A 15,196-nucleotide genomic window follows, 5' to 3' on the forward strand; every position below is an offset into this window, starting at 1 on the left:
GGGGTCCTGGGATCAAGCCTCTAGAATGAGCTCCTGGAATGAGCCTGGCAGGATCCCTGCTCAGGGGGGAGTCTGCTTCTCCCTCTCCCTCTGACCCTCCCCCACCCCCGCTTGTGCTCTCTCTCTCTCTCAAATAAAATCTTTAAAAAATAAAATAAAAAGGGGCAAGGATTCACTAAAGAAGATATATAAATACCCAATTAGCTATAATAAGTATTGATTCATGCTACAATATGGATGAACTTTGAAAATGTACTAAGTGAAAGAAGGCAGACACAAAGAAGGGCACAACAATAGTATGCTTCCATTTATATGAAAGGTCCAGAATAGGCAAGTTTAGACTGATGAGTCGTTGTCAGAAGCTGGGGTGGGGAAGGAGGAATGGGAAGTGACTACTAATGGGTATGGGGTTCCTTTCTGGGATGACTGCAATGTTTGGGAATTAGATAGTGGTGACAATTGCACAGCTTTTTGAATATACTAAAACCCACTGAATTATACATCTTAAAATGGTGAAATTTTATTTCATGTTATGTGAATTGTATCTCAATTAACAAAAATGACAGGACAAAATTAGATCAGTGGTTGACAGGGGTGGGAGCAAGGAGATTCACTACAAAAGGGGCAGGAGGGAACTTTTTGCAGTGATACAAATGCTCTTTGATTGTGATGTTGGTTATTCAATTGTATATAGTTTTCAAAATTCATTAAATGGAACACTTAATGAATGAAATGGACAGGAATGAAATTTACTGTCAATTATGTAAATGTAAATTATACCTCAATAAGTCTGACTTAAAAAAAAAAGGATATAGAAAAGCCCTAAAGCTGAGGTTGAAGTACAGGAAATATGCATAAATAAAGATGCACAGTGTTTTACATTATAAAGTAGAAATTAATAACAAACAATATTAGGTTTTTTTTTCAATTCCCTTTATAAAACATTTGAAAAATATAATTGAATGTTAAAAATACAATATTTGAAAGATACCTGAATTCTCTTTATGAAGCAGTTTCTTTTTTTAAAGACATGCAAATTACAAAAAGAAATTCATGGGTGTGAGTTGTACTGTAGTAGAATATCAACTCTCTTACTGTTAAGTTTTTCCTGAGAATTACGTAAAAGTTCCTTGATGTTTGGGAGAGGGGACATTTAAATCATTAATTCTATGTAACTATGAATATAATTTTACAGAAACCACAAATGAAACTTACTATCTTTATAAAATATGACATTTCTACTTAATGAACATCTTAGGCTGTATTTGATGTTATTTTATTGTTGACTTGCACTTTGCTAAGGATCTATAGCTTCTGGTACTATTTAGGGGTAAGTTAACAGTATCCACGTTTTCAAAAGTTATATATTATTTATATATTATAAAAAACAAAATACCTCAATTTTGATTTGAGTGTTTTCAGGCACTGAAATAGTTTTGACTAAGTGATTTTTTTTTAAAGGAGCTGTTTAGCTTTCAGGGTTATCTTTACTTTGATTAAATGAAAAACAAAGCTATTTTTCAACCAAACAGGAAATTTAAACAAAACTCTAGTATTCTTAGATATGCCTTGGCTACTTTGGGGAAAGGTGGAAGGGGAGGAGAATGGGATCAGTAAAGTGGATATGGGAATTTAAACTGAACCTGTAATTTATTTTAAAGAAATAAATAAAAGGAGATCTGATTCAAATTCAGTAAAATATTGTAACAAAATAGGAGATGTTTATCATTCTCTGTGTTTTTAAAAAGGAGAGGTCAATTTGTTAAAAAGGCTCATTACTTCTTTCTGTTGGAAGGCTCTATAATCATCCTAATGTAAAACTTTGTTATCCATAATTCTAGAATAGTCTCCAGGATCACATCTCCAACCCATCTCATCCTAATTACATACTGCCAGACTAATCAGCCAAGAACCAACAATAGAGTCCAATTCCGGTTACATCAAATATAAATGTCAGGAAGGGTGGGAATCGGATCCCAAAGGCCAGAGATCGAAATCTTTTCAGATTTAAATACTCTCCATTTCTCTGAGCCCGAGTTTGTATATAGAGTTAAAAAATGGGAATAACTACCTCAAACAATCCTTGCAGGATTAAAAGAGATTTTTTTTTTTTTACATGAAAGCATCTATTAACACATCTGGCAAATGATCACTCAATAAACAAGAGATTTCCTTTTTCCTTTACGTAATCTTTTTAGAATTTTTAAGAAAATTTATTGATTTGAGAGAGAGAGGGTGAACGAGGGCAGGAGCAGGGAGGGTCATTGGGAGAGGGAGAAGCACACTCTCCGCTGAGCAGCGAGCCCCACCCTGGGATCTAGTCCTGGGCCAAATGCAGACACTCCAGGCACCCCTCCTTTATGTAATCTTTACTGCCACAGCAGTCCAACACATGTGCTACACTTGAGCTAAAAAAAAACAACAACAAACTTCATTATTCTTGCATGCTACCCGTTCAGTTTCATTTCCCTGAACAGTTTCATTTTCCACTTTATTCTTCTATTTCTCCCACCTTAAATTTTCTGTCCCCACATTCATCATCTATTTCTACCCTATTTATCCTTCAAGACCCAGCTAAAATTCTACTGCTTATGTAGTCTTCCTGACTTTGAATTTCTATGGCTCTTAAAAAGTAGCATCAGAGAGTTGACCATTAATTGTTCTTTATTTGTATCTTATCTTGTTTTTTTTTTCCAGTAGGCTCCACACCCAGCATGGAGCCCAATGCAGACCTTGAACTCAAGACCCAGAGATAAGACTTGAGCTGAGATGAAGAGTCAGATGCTTAACCAACTGAGCCACCCAGGTGCCCTCTTTATTTGCGTTTTAAATATTATTATTAATTTTGAACTATATCCATACAATTTCCTACTTAAAAAAAAATACTAATAATACAGATAAAGCTAAACACGTCTTTGACTATTACCCTCAGTCCCAGGCCCCTTCTGTAGGGGGAGCCAGTAATGTTGTGATGCATCCTTCCAGACCTTTACTGGCATCTACATATGTATAGATATGTAGTTTTGCTCTCTCTTTTTATTTTATATATCTGGTATCAAATTGCACACAATGTTCTATAACTTGATTATTCACTTAATATATCTTAAAGATCCTTTCAATACATATAGATCTATATTTGTTTTGTTCTGTATATTAAGATATACAGCATGATGGTTTAATTTATGTATACAATCGACCCTTGAACAACACAGGTTTGAACTGAGCAGGTCCACTTATATGCAGATTTTTTCAGTAAAGTCAGTATAGAATTATGAATGTATTTTCTCTTATGATTTTCTTAAAAACATTTTCTTTTGTCTAGCTTACTTTATTGTAAGAATACATTTTATAATACATATACAAAATATGTGTTAATCAACTGTTTATGTTATCGGTAAGGCTTCTGGTCAAAAATAGGGTATTATTAAGTTTTTTGGAAGTCAAAAGTTACACGAAGATTTTTGACTGCTTGGGGTATTGGCACCCCAACCTTCATGCTATTCAAGGTATTGTGAAATGATTGGCACAATAGGTTTAGTTAACATCCATCATCTTATATAGATACAACAAAGGGAAAAAAATTTCTCTGTGTGAGAAATTTCTTTTTTTAAAGATTTTAGAAAGAGAGAGAGTAGGGGGAGGGGCAGAGGGAGAGGGAGTGGAAAGAATCTAAGCAGATTCCCCACTGAGCATGGAGCCCAAGGCAGGGCTCAATCTCACGACCTTGAGATCATGACCTGAGCCGAAACCAAGAGTCGGATGCTCAACCAACTGAGCCACCCAGGTGCCTCTAGAATCTACTTTCTTAACAAATTTTCCAATATATCATACAGCAGTATAAACTATAATTATATTGTCTATTACATCCCTAGTACTTACTTATCTTATAACCAGAAGTTTATACCCTTTGACCACCTTCCTCTAATTCTGCATACACACCCCCATCTGGTAACCACAAATCTGATCTATGAGTTTGGTGTGTTTTTTGGTCTTTTGGGTTTTTTTTAGATTCCACATGTAAGGAAGATCATATAGTCTTTGTCTTTCTTGTCTGTCTTATTTCCCCTTAGCATAATGCCTTCAAGTTCCATCTATGTTGTCACAAATGGTAATGTTTTCTCATTTTTTATGGCTGAATAATATTCCATGGTGTATATATACCATAACTTCTTTATCCATTCATCCCTGATCTAGTGTATTCAACTGTTGCAGTGTTCCAATTTGTTTATCCTTTCCCCTTTGGTGGGCATTTAGGTTTTTTCTAAATTTTACCTGTATAAATAATGAAACATTTCAGAGGAAAAATGACGAGAAAAATGTGAAGCAGAAACCATAAAATAAGACCATTGTTTAAAGAGATCTTCTGATTACCTGAAAGTTAAAAGGCCTATGTATCTGAGAAGCATAGGATTTTTCATTTACATTATCATTTTAAGATTCTTTTGGGCATTTGATACGACCATGTCATAGTTTTGTTTGGTAAGATCCAGTGCTCATGGGCGCCTGGATAGCTCAGATGGTTAAGCGTCTGCCTTCAGCTCAGGTCATGATCCCAGGGTCCTGGGATCGGGTCCCACATCAGGCTCCCTGCTCAGAGGGGATCCTGCTTCTCCCTCTGCCTCTCTCTCTCTCTCTCTCTCTCATGAATAAATAAAATCTTAAAAAAAAAAAGATCCAGTGCTCACTAAATTATCTGGTGTAAAGGATCCCAGGCAGGATTAGATATAGTACCTACTTGTCTATATTCTTTTCCACCAGAAAAATATTCTTTTCTCCATTAACTCCCAACACCAGAGGGCAGCAGCCTTAGTACTAGCTGGCAATAGAAATTGACGAATGAAAAAATATTTTACTAAAATCTGCACTAAATTACTAATCAACCTTTCATTTTGGGGAAAATATATCTATGAAAAACAAACAGATACATGAAATATGTAAAAACAATTAAACAAGCAAATCATGCTGTCTCTCCAAGAGGATGAAAGAAGTCTAATTTAGATAATCCAGGGAGGGACTATGAAAATCTGAAATGGTGAAATATAATACTTATATTCTTTGGTTAGTTCAATATATCTTACAAGTAAAATCTGAAAGGACCAAATGAAGACAAATTCCTTTTCATTAGGTTCTCTAGGCTCTCTCAGATTTTTTAAATAGGAGGAAAGAAAGAGGGAAAATAATTCTTGATCAAAGATATATCCACGTAGGCTTTCTAATGATCCTGCAGAAAGCGTGAAGGAACTAAACAAAAATCCTTTATGAAAGAAAAGATAGGGCAAAGAGAACCCCCAAATAAAAAGCAGAAGCTAGTCTACCTATTTGGAAAATTTCAGGTGGGAAAGCAGGATGTGCTTTCAAATATGAATCCTTTCCCTTTGAAGTACATATATATTCTTTAAACTCATAGACTTTACTTTTTTTAAACATTTTTTTTTATTAAGTAAACTCTACCCCCCAATGTGGGGATGAAACTCATGACCCCGAAATCAAGAGTCACACGCTACTGACTGAGCCAGCCAGGCATCCTCACCCTAGACTTGACTTTTTATAACAGTTTTAGGTTACAGAAAATTGAGCAGATAGAACAAGGAGTTCCCTTCAGTTTCCCCTGTTGTGAACATCTTCTATTAGTATGATACATTTGTTGTAACTGATCCAATATTGATCCAATACTACAAACTGAAGTCCATAGTTTACATATGGGTTTTGACAAATACATAATGTATTACACATTACAGTATCATATAAGAATAGCTTTACTGCTCTAAAAATCCTTTGTGCTCCATCTACTCCCTCCTTTTCCCTGGTAACTTTTTTTTTATTGTCTCTATAGTTTTACCTTTTTCAGAATGACATATAGTTGGAGTCATACAGTATGTAGCTTTTTCAGAATGGCTTCTTTCATTAAGTAGTAAGTAAAGTTTCTTAACTGTGTTTTTGTGGCTTGATGGCTTACTTTTTTGTGGCTTGATAACTCATTTTTTTAAAAAATCAATAAATAATATTCTACTGTATGGATGTACCAAAGTTTGTTTACCCATTCACATACTGAAGGACATCTTGGTTGCTTCCAGTTTTAGTACATTTTTAATTTGAAAACAATAATAGTTTCAGTTGAAGATGAAAGACTCAAATGCTTGTCTCCTCTTTTTCCTGAGAATTTTTAAAATGACAGTAAAGGTATAAAAGGACTAAACCCATAATGCAAAAAGAACTGGGGAAGGGGTCAATGGGTACTGAGGAGTAGATGAAATTTCAACATATTTCCGAAAGACAGAAAGTAGCATGAAACAAAGCACAGTAAGCCAAAACCCTATTTATGCCACTAACATCTACATTTTGTTCCAGCAATCATCCCACTTCTGGGTATATAACTAAAAGAATTGAAAGCAGGGTCTTGATGAGATATTTGCACATCTATGTTCACAGCAGCACTATTCACAACAGCCAAGGGGTGGATGCAACCCAAATGTCCACTGATGGATGAATGGATAAAAAAATATGGTATACCCTATTATTCAGCCTTATAAAAGGAAATCCCGTCACAGGCTGCAACATGATAAACCTTAAAGACATTATGCTAAGTGAAATAAACCAGTCACAAAAAGACAAATACTGTATGATTCTCTTTTATATCTCTTTATATGAAGTATCTAAAGTAGTCAAGGGTGCCTGGCTCAGTCGTTAAGCGTCTGCCTTCGGCTCAGGTCATGATCCCAGGGTCCTGGAATCGAGCCCCGCCTCGCGCTCCCTGCTCAGCGGGAAGCTGGCTTCTCCCTCTCCCACCCACCCTGCTTGGGTTCCCTCTCTTGCTGTGTCTCTCTCTGTCAAATAAATAAATAAAATCTTAAAAATAAATAAATAAATAAAGTAGTCAAATTCATAGAAACAGTAGAATGGTGGTTATCAGGGACGGGGGGAGGGACAAAAGGGGACTTACGTAATGGGTGGGTTTCAGACTTGGAAGATGAGAAAGTTCTAGAGATCCATTTCACAACAATGTGAATATAATTAACACTACTGAGCCGTACACTTAAAAATGGTTAATATGGTGGGGCGCCTGGGTGGCTCAGTCGTTAAGTGTCTGCCTTCGGCTCAGGTCATGATCCCAGGGTACGGGGATCAAGCCCCACATCCCTGCTCAGTGAGAAGCCTGCTTCTCCCTCTCCCACTCCCCCTGCTTGTGTTCCCTCTCTCTCTGTCAAATAAATAAATAAAATCTTTTAAAAAATGGTTAAGATGGTAATTTCATGTTATGTGTTCTTTCACCACAATAGAAAAATAATTAAATCTTGTGTTTTGTCTTCAGGTTGATCCTCAAAATTGAACATAATGTAAACACAAGGTTAAGATCATCTAAATATTGTTCACTGTGAATCCCTGTAGTGGGTGCCCACCTATGTCTCCTTAAGGTATTGAGATCAAAAGGAATTGCTTCTTAAGCTCTATCAATTCATTGTTCAAAATCATGCCATGTTTTCATTTGCTTCATGTTCAAACCATAACTTGCTTACTCAGAGCTTCCTTCCTTCCCTCCTTCCCTCCCTCTTCCCCTCCCTTCTCCTCTGCTATCCATGGATAACTGCTTTTCTTTTTTTAATGTTGCCAGAAAAACATACCCTTCACCGTATCACTAACATCTTCCAGCTTTTTATTATTTATGGCATAGACACATTCCTTGAAGCCCAATGTGGATCTAGGGACTATAGTCATCTGGTATTTCTTTACATTGGAGTAATTCGTCCATGTCAGTGCCAGTGTCCTCTTAAACAAAACGGGCAATTGGGAGCTCTGGATTTGTGAGTTGGGCTTATTGTTCTGTGGACTTTGTTAGCACTAAGTACATTATTTAAACTTTTAAAAAAATAACTAAAACATAACCTTTGAAATTTAGGAGAGGTAGAGAATCGTGTGAGCTCTGAGTTTTTATAGCATGTATTCGACAAATAATACGTAAGTCAAGGACTACTGGTACTAGCATATTATTTAGTCTTTTGATGGTAACCATGAGAATAACTAAAAACAAACAGCTAAAAATGGCTTCTAAGGAGCAAATCAAAAACGAGAAGTGGTTAGGAACATTGTTTTCTATTATGTTCCCTTTTGTACTTTTTTATCATAAGCATGTATTTCTTTGAAATAAAAATGCATTGAAGATGAAATGGTGGAAACTGAGGGAGGAATGTAAGAAGTTTGGAAATAAAAAGAAAAAATGAGTTTTATTTCTAAGAAGTAAAATGAATTCAAACCCTTATTTATATGTTAAATTTCTCAGAGGGAGAATGTTGTTGCCAGGGAGACCAAAGCAACTGTTGATCTGCAAATTCAGCTCTTTAAAAAAATTCCATGACATTTATTCTGCAATTACATCCTACTCAGGTTTTACAAAAGCCAATAAAATGGATTTAATGAAGTCCTTGAACCTGGTGTATGTCACTAACATTTACTAAATATTCAGGTTATAGAGTATAGTGCAGTGATAACTGAACCTACCTGATAAGGTTAGGTAACCTCGAGTCTAGTCCTAACTCTACTGCTTAAAAGTCATACATCCTTGAGTAAGTCATTTACCGTTCTGAAACTAAGTTTATTTACTTGTAAAAATGGGGATAACGACTACCTAGTTTGCCTACCATTCAGGGTTGTTGTGAGTATCAAATGAGATTTAGATCATTTTACAAAGTTTGAAACATTACACAAATAAATTCAACTAGTAAGTACTAATATTTCCCCAAATTAATAAAGCCATATGTATTCTGTACTCTTCATTGATTAAAGACCAAATTAATTAGAAAAATGTGAACCAAAAAAAGTAATATAAACTAGTATTGTAAAAATTGGACTGAACTAGGTGGCAGATACAAGCTCTGGTCCAGGCTCTACCACAACTTCTTTAGGTCTCTATACAATGAAATTACACTAGACCGCCTTTGTAGAGGTGCTTCTTGGATATATTTTCCATCACACAATGATGATTTAAAAGGGAATTCGTTCACCCCTAGTTTTCTGGGCTATATTTTGCTTGAAAAAGTTTCACTGCTAGATATCTGAAAATCACTGGCTTAAAGTCTTTTATTTCTATTTTCAGGCATTTCATAACCCTAACCTAACCTAACTCATCTTTAGCTTTACATTCTATCCTTTGTCAATAGAGACCTACATTTTGAGACCAGAGTGCTCTACTTAGTATTTCTCAAAATGCCATGGCCAATCTCTGCCTGCACATTTTGTCAATATAGAGCTGTTGCTGCTCTAGCTGGCTGAACAGCACTGCCCTGTGTCCTGTCCCACTCCCCACCCACACATTTACACACCCAAACTTGAGCAGTACTCAGTATCTTGGTTACATCTGCTTTCAAAAAGTTAAAATTTACAGTAGATCAGAAACAGGTGAGAGTTGTCATGTTAAAGAGAATCTGGCTTCTAGGCCAGTCAAGACTTGTCTATAATGTGATAGAATGTATGAAAACATTGAAAGAAAGTAGGAAGAAAGTGGGAGCCTTAGTTAGCCCTAGAGCATAGAAGGGAAAGAGCAGTTTAGAAGAGTCATCTGTGCATTACCTGGAGGAGGAACACCTTGAACCTCGGACTTGTTGGGTTCCAGTGGTAGGATAGCCCCATCATAGAAATGGATGCATTTACTTATTACAGGCCAATGCTGTTAAACATTTAAGCATGTATCTGAATCCCTGTGATCTGATTTCATGATCACTAAAAATCTCCTGATTCTTTGACTTCCCTGATGATGCATCTAGAAAATACCCTGACTAGAGACAAATCCACTTATATTACACCTGTACAATAAATTAATAAAATTGCATTCTGAATTCAGACATCAGTTTCAGTTTCTTGAGTAGGGTGACTCCATCCTGAGACAAAATAGACTAACAAAGTCTGAAGGCATAAAAACTGAGGGTCAGATAGGGAACTATAGTAAATTTACCAACAGAATGCCACCCCACAGAAACTATGTGGGATATTCCAGACTGCCCCAATAAAAACCCTGTCTTGTTGCATTATTTTCTTTTTAACACGTACATACACCTTTATTATTCAAGGCCACTAAACACATACTGAATGTGTTTATGTGGTCATTCAATGACCACATACTGAATGTGTCTATGACCTGGTCTCTACATACCTTTCCAATAATTTCTCTCTCTGTACCCAAAGCTACAGCAGAAACAAATGTTCTAAGTACATAAAGTTTCTATCTCTCTTGGAATATCTCCTCTCTATGTTGGGAAGTCTAAATTTTAACTAATTCTGAAAGTTTAGCACAAATAATACTTTTTTTTCATGAAGACTTTTCTAAATCCACCACCCTACTAAGGCTAAAACCAGCAATTTTGGTGATCTAGGCAGAGTCACTGAGAATCAGCCACATTTGATAGGTTCCTTTTTTTCACTACAAAGATATTAATCAGGTATTAAACTCAGTTTCTCTTCTAAAAGACTATATTTGTTGTCAGCATGTAATGTAATAAATGCTGTAAGTTTGATCTATTATTTTATCTATTTTCAAGCAAAATAATACCTAATACCTGAGACCTTCAGCTCAGGTCTGCACTCTAAATTTCAGTGCCCTGGGATATAGCCTAGGTTACCCACACTATCAATCTATAGTAAATACACCTTTGTTTACCAATTAAAAGCATTATTTCCCATTATGAGAGGGATCAATTATTTTTATTAAATAATTATTTAATATTTATTCCTTGATTCAGGGCACTTATTACTTGCTCCCTTTGTGAGCTTTTGTTTCATTTTCCCTTCTATGTTCTCTGAAGACATACTTCCTATCTATCTCATTTTTGTATTTTCCACAAGTTTTTAGCTAGTATTTTATATAGAGAGGGCACTCTAAATATAATTTAAGAATTTCTCTTCCATTTTCAGTGAAGGCTCCCCTCAGTCTTTTTATATGTATCCCATGTTATAAAGTCTTCCTTGATCATCCCAGTCCACAGGTCACTCCTTACTTTTGAATTCCTATAAGGACTGCCTATAAAACGTTTAATTGCCACCAATACTGTCTTAGTGTTACCTTTTTGTGTTTATATGCATAGTTTTTTTTAAATTTTTTATTGTTATGTTAATCACCATATATTACATAATTTGTTTTGGTGTACTGTTTCATGATTCATTGTTTGTTCTATATGCATAGTTTTTTTAATAGTTCCATACATCCCAATATCTAGGCACAGCATAGACAATTAATAAATATTAATTTCATTCAACCAATCTTTTAAAAAAAAAATCAATGAAGGACTCGTTAGGAAAAGTATAGTCAAAACTTGCACCTAAAAAGAACAAAAGATCTCATCCATGGCAATAAAAACAAATTCCTACTGTTGGGATCAAAAGCTTTGACATACATAGTAGTTACTAGTAAATTAAATTGTGTTGGAATTCTACAAGTATTTTCCCAAATTGCATGAATCTTCCTTTCTCTTCAGGGACACGTAAGTGTCCAACAACATTCATTTCCTGAAAATACCAATGAAAGCAGATGGCTTTAAGCAAAAACAATTAACCATATTAAACAGATAAGGTTATCATTCATTTGTAATTTGGTCAGGTTTCCATGCTGAAGACATTTATATAGTCAGTTTGTAGTACATTTGATTTTATTGTATGCTAAGCTGACCTCTGACAAATGGCTTTAAAGTTATTTGCTTTTTACACATCCTTATGGTAATTAATGGGATATCACAAATTCTGCACACTTGACTTATATCTAGGGATGCCTGGGTGGCTCAGTCGGTTAAGCGTCTGCCTTCGGCTCAGGTCATGATCCCAGGGTCCTGGGATGAGTCCCGCATTGCATTGGGCTCCTTGCTCAGTGGGGAGCCTGCTTCTCCCTCCACCTACCCCTCCCCCTGCTCATGCTCTCTCTCTCTCTCTCTCTCTGACAAATAAATAAAATCTTAAAAAATATATATATCTATATGGTCAAATCCTATAATAAGGGAGTTATTTCTTTAATTTGATATTTGAATCAGAACACTCTAGAGTCTTCCCACTCCAAGTGTGGTCCACAGACCTGCAGCATCGGTATCACCTGGGAGCTCATTCTTGAGGCAGAATCTCATACCCTACCCCAGGCCTACTAAAGGTGAATCTCCATTTTAGAGCCCCAGGTGATCTGCAAGCACTTCACGGTTTGAGAAGCACTGGTTTAGACTCTAGAGGAAGTAGAGAATATCCAAGATGCATATGACCAAGTAACAGTAGCTAACTTATTGTAATTACTTATTTGTTGGTCTTATCTGCTAACTGAAGACTTGTTGAGGGCAGAACCCCTTCTATTTCCTCACCACTAGTATTCATTCCTAACAGGCTCAGAAAACATTACCCAATGCTCAATAAATATTTTTTGCTAAATGCATTAATGACCGAGCAAAGTGAAAATAAGACTTTTTCAGAAAGTGAATCCTTTAGGAAGTTCTTTTGTACATGATTTCACATACTGCCACACTAATTCCTTAATTCACTATTATTAATTCCATTTTAAATACGTTGCCTTCTCTACTTCAACAAATGCACTTAATGCACTTGACAAAGCAAAAGCTTAGATCATCTTCCTCTGTTGGAGCCAGCAGCGGCCTCTTCTACAAGTGAGAGCTGCATTTTAACTCTGGCTTTCACAGATCCATCCCATATGCCTGCACATAATGAAATCACCCCAACGACTTGGAGGGGGTGGCAGGAGTAGAGAAGGAAAAGAAATGGGTAAAGCAAAAACACTTCCGTATCAGGAACATCAAATGAAACCATGAAAACATGATTCTTTTAACAGGATACTTCCAGAAAATAACTCTCGGAAAGGGAAATATAGAGGTAAGAGAACTCTTACCTTTCTCAAGAGCAAAAGGTGATTAACTAGAGAATACCAGGGAGTGATAAAAGACCAACGACTACCTAGCGACGGAAGGTGGAAACACACCAGACCAGAAGTAAAGCGGAGAGCGGTTAGAGACATCTAAAAAAGGGTACCAAAAACGACTTTCAGGTTTGCAGAGAAGGAAATCAAGGGAGAATAAAGGAAATTGCTCTATGAAGGGTTTAACTTACGATGATGATAATAATAATAATAATTATTTTTTGAGAGAGACAACGCGCACTTGAAGGGCGGGGGGTGGGTGAGAAAGGGAGACTGCAATCCCGCGCAATGCAAAAGGAAGAGACTACTGGCAGCCCGGCTCAGACGGTCCCCGGGGGTAAGCCCAAGCATAGGTGGGTGGCAACGCCCGGCTCCGCTGGTCCCCGCCCGGTGGCCTGAGCCATCTCCTCTGCAGCCTGCCGAGCACCGGGTGGGGACGGGAAAAGGCGGATTGCTTGTGGGAGGGCGTACGGGAGGACAGGGCGGATGCCGGGCTGACCAGGTACCCACCTTATCCCAACGGAGCCACTGCCCGATGGCCGTGTCTAGCTGAGGATCCCCGGTGTGGTAAGGGGTGTGGAGCAGGTTGGAGTTCAGGTCCCCCTCTGCATTTTCAGCCATGGCAGCCAGACTGGGGTGTGAGGGCCTGGGGGGTCAGCGAAGACACTGGTTTGGGGGGGCTGAGATGCGCTCACCAGGGTTCTGACGCCCCCTCCTCACTGAAGGGCATCGGAGACCGACCAACCGCAGGGTGTCTGGGCTGGCTCCTGCTGCAGCTTTGGGGAAGCAGGAGAGAGGGGGGATGCGGCCGCCCACTCCCACCAAACCAGCTCCGAGTCTCTTTCTGTGCGAACGGACTGAGGCGGTCCCACAACGAGAGAACAACAACAGTCCCAGATGTCTGGGTCGTGGCTGCTGCCGCCGCCGCCGCCGCCGCCGCCCTACGCCCCGCCCCCCGCCCCGCAGGGCCCGCCCCTTCCCGCCCCTGCCGATTTAAGTCGCTGGGGCGTGAGGCACGAGCGCAGAGCGCGCTCTCGGCGCCTCCGCAGTGGTACGAGTTGGGATTCGTTAGGGCGGTGAGGGGTCGGGTTATTTTTTATAATTTCCACTTGCCATGCGTCTTATCCTTGTTACAGTCCCCACACACTCCCACGCGTCTCCTTTTCTCAATCAGCTGCCATGGCCACCACCAACACCCCGCTTCAGCGGTCCCTCCGCGGATCCCCGGCGCGCGCCTCAGGACCCCCTTCTAGCTCCCGTTTCAGCTCGGGGCACGCGCTTGGCGGGAGGGTGCAAGGGACTGTTTCCGCACGGCTTCACGGGAATTGTAGTTCTTTTCTTTCTCCGAGACCTGTGGAGACTGCTGCAAAGACTACAACACCCAGCAGCTCCGCGCCCTCCCTTTCCTCAAAGAAAAAAGATCTGCCTCTAGGCTGTTCCCTACGGACACGCCCTGTCCCTACTTTGCTGCGCAATGTGGCCCTGAAATTAAATTAATTTAAACCTGGTCTTATGCAGTAAGGGGACCACTGGTATCCATTTAATGCTTTACAGTTTACGAATCGTGTTCTATCGCTTCAACCATCTTGTGTGGTAGGTGGGCGTGATCTATCCCTATTTTACAAACAACAGAGGGAAGTGCCCCAGAGTGTGAAGGGACTTTTTCAAAAGGCAGAATTCCTAAGTGATGGAACCAGGGTGCCAACCTCGTTTCAGATCTGGTCTGCTGGCAGTTCTTTTTGCTGCTACAGTGGAGTAGGAGAGAGAACAAGATGACAGAAAAAATAAACAAGGAAGTTAATGAGGAAAAATGGGTCAGCATTTAACCATAACACAAGCAACAATGTACAAGCGTCAAAAGTGGGTTACAAAGAGAAATGGCAGTAGGCAAACGGAGGAAAAGAAGAGATTATTGAAATAATCTTCAATTTCTTCTTTGGCCTCTCTCCTCTGGAACGCTCACCTTGCAAAGTCACACAACTTGAGGTCTGGGAGATGCCGAGGAAGGCTTACCTGTCAGACACTAGGGCTGCTGATTTTCTTGGTTTGGCCTTCTTAAAATAGCTCCGTGAATTTGGCGGAGTATCTTACAGCTCTTTCCCTAGTCAGCTTTTTTGTAAGGAGGTATAATAATATTTACAGCATGGCTATACAGTAACTTAATAAATGGCTTTAGAGTGCTTTCAGGTTCACAGATAAAAGACAATAAATTCAAAGTATTACTTTCCTTTAACAAGCCATTTACCATAATAAAATCCAAGCTACCAAGGTACAGAAGGATCGTAGTGCCAATTCCTGAAAAATAACGTG

The 15,196-nt window shown here is 38.5% G+C and overlaps 1 protein-coding gene across 7 annotated transcripts in view; it reads right to left on the reverse strand.

Annotated features, from left to right (window-relative positions):
- PGM2L1 (phosphoglucomutase 2 like 1) overlaps positions 1–15,196 on the reverse strand; it is a 95,829-nt gene that overhangs the window by 36,755 nt on the left and 43,878 nt on the right. For 2 of the 7 annotated variants that reach the window (XM_025894451.2, XM_025894459.2), the window contains one exon: positions 13,397–13,532. The exons of 2 other annotated variants lie outside the window; for them this stretch is intronic. In XM_025894451.2, coding sequence (XP_025750236.1) covers positions 13,397–13,507 — 111 coding nt within the window. In that variant the 5' untranslated portion in view covers positions 13,508–13,532. Of the gene's footprint in view, positions 1–9,561; positions 9,740–13,396; positions 13,533–13,999; positions 14,156–15,196 lie in introns of those variants that run through there. 3 more of the 7 variants (XM_073879702.1, XM_073879704.1, XM_073879703.1) reach the window with 3 other exon arrangements.

This window comes from Callorhinus ursinus, unplaced genomic scaffold, assembly GCF_003265705.2.
Source record: "Callorhinus ursinus isolate GAN/ISIS: 27379988/994484 unplaced genomic scaffold, GSC_fseal_2.0 scaffold35, whole genome shotgun sequence".
NCBI lineage: Eukaryota > Metazoa > Chordata > Mammalia > Carnivora > Otariidae > Callorhinus > Callorhinus ursinus.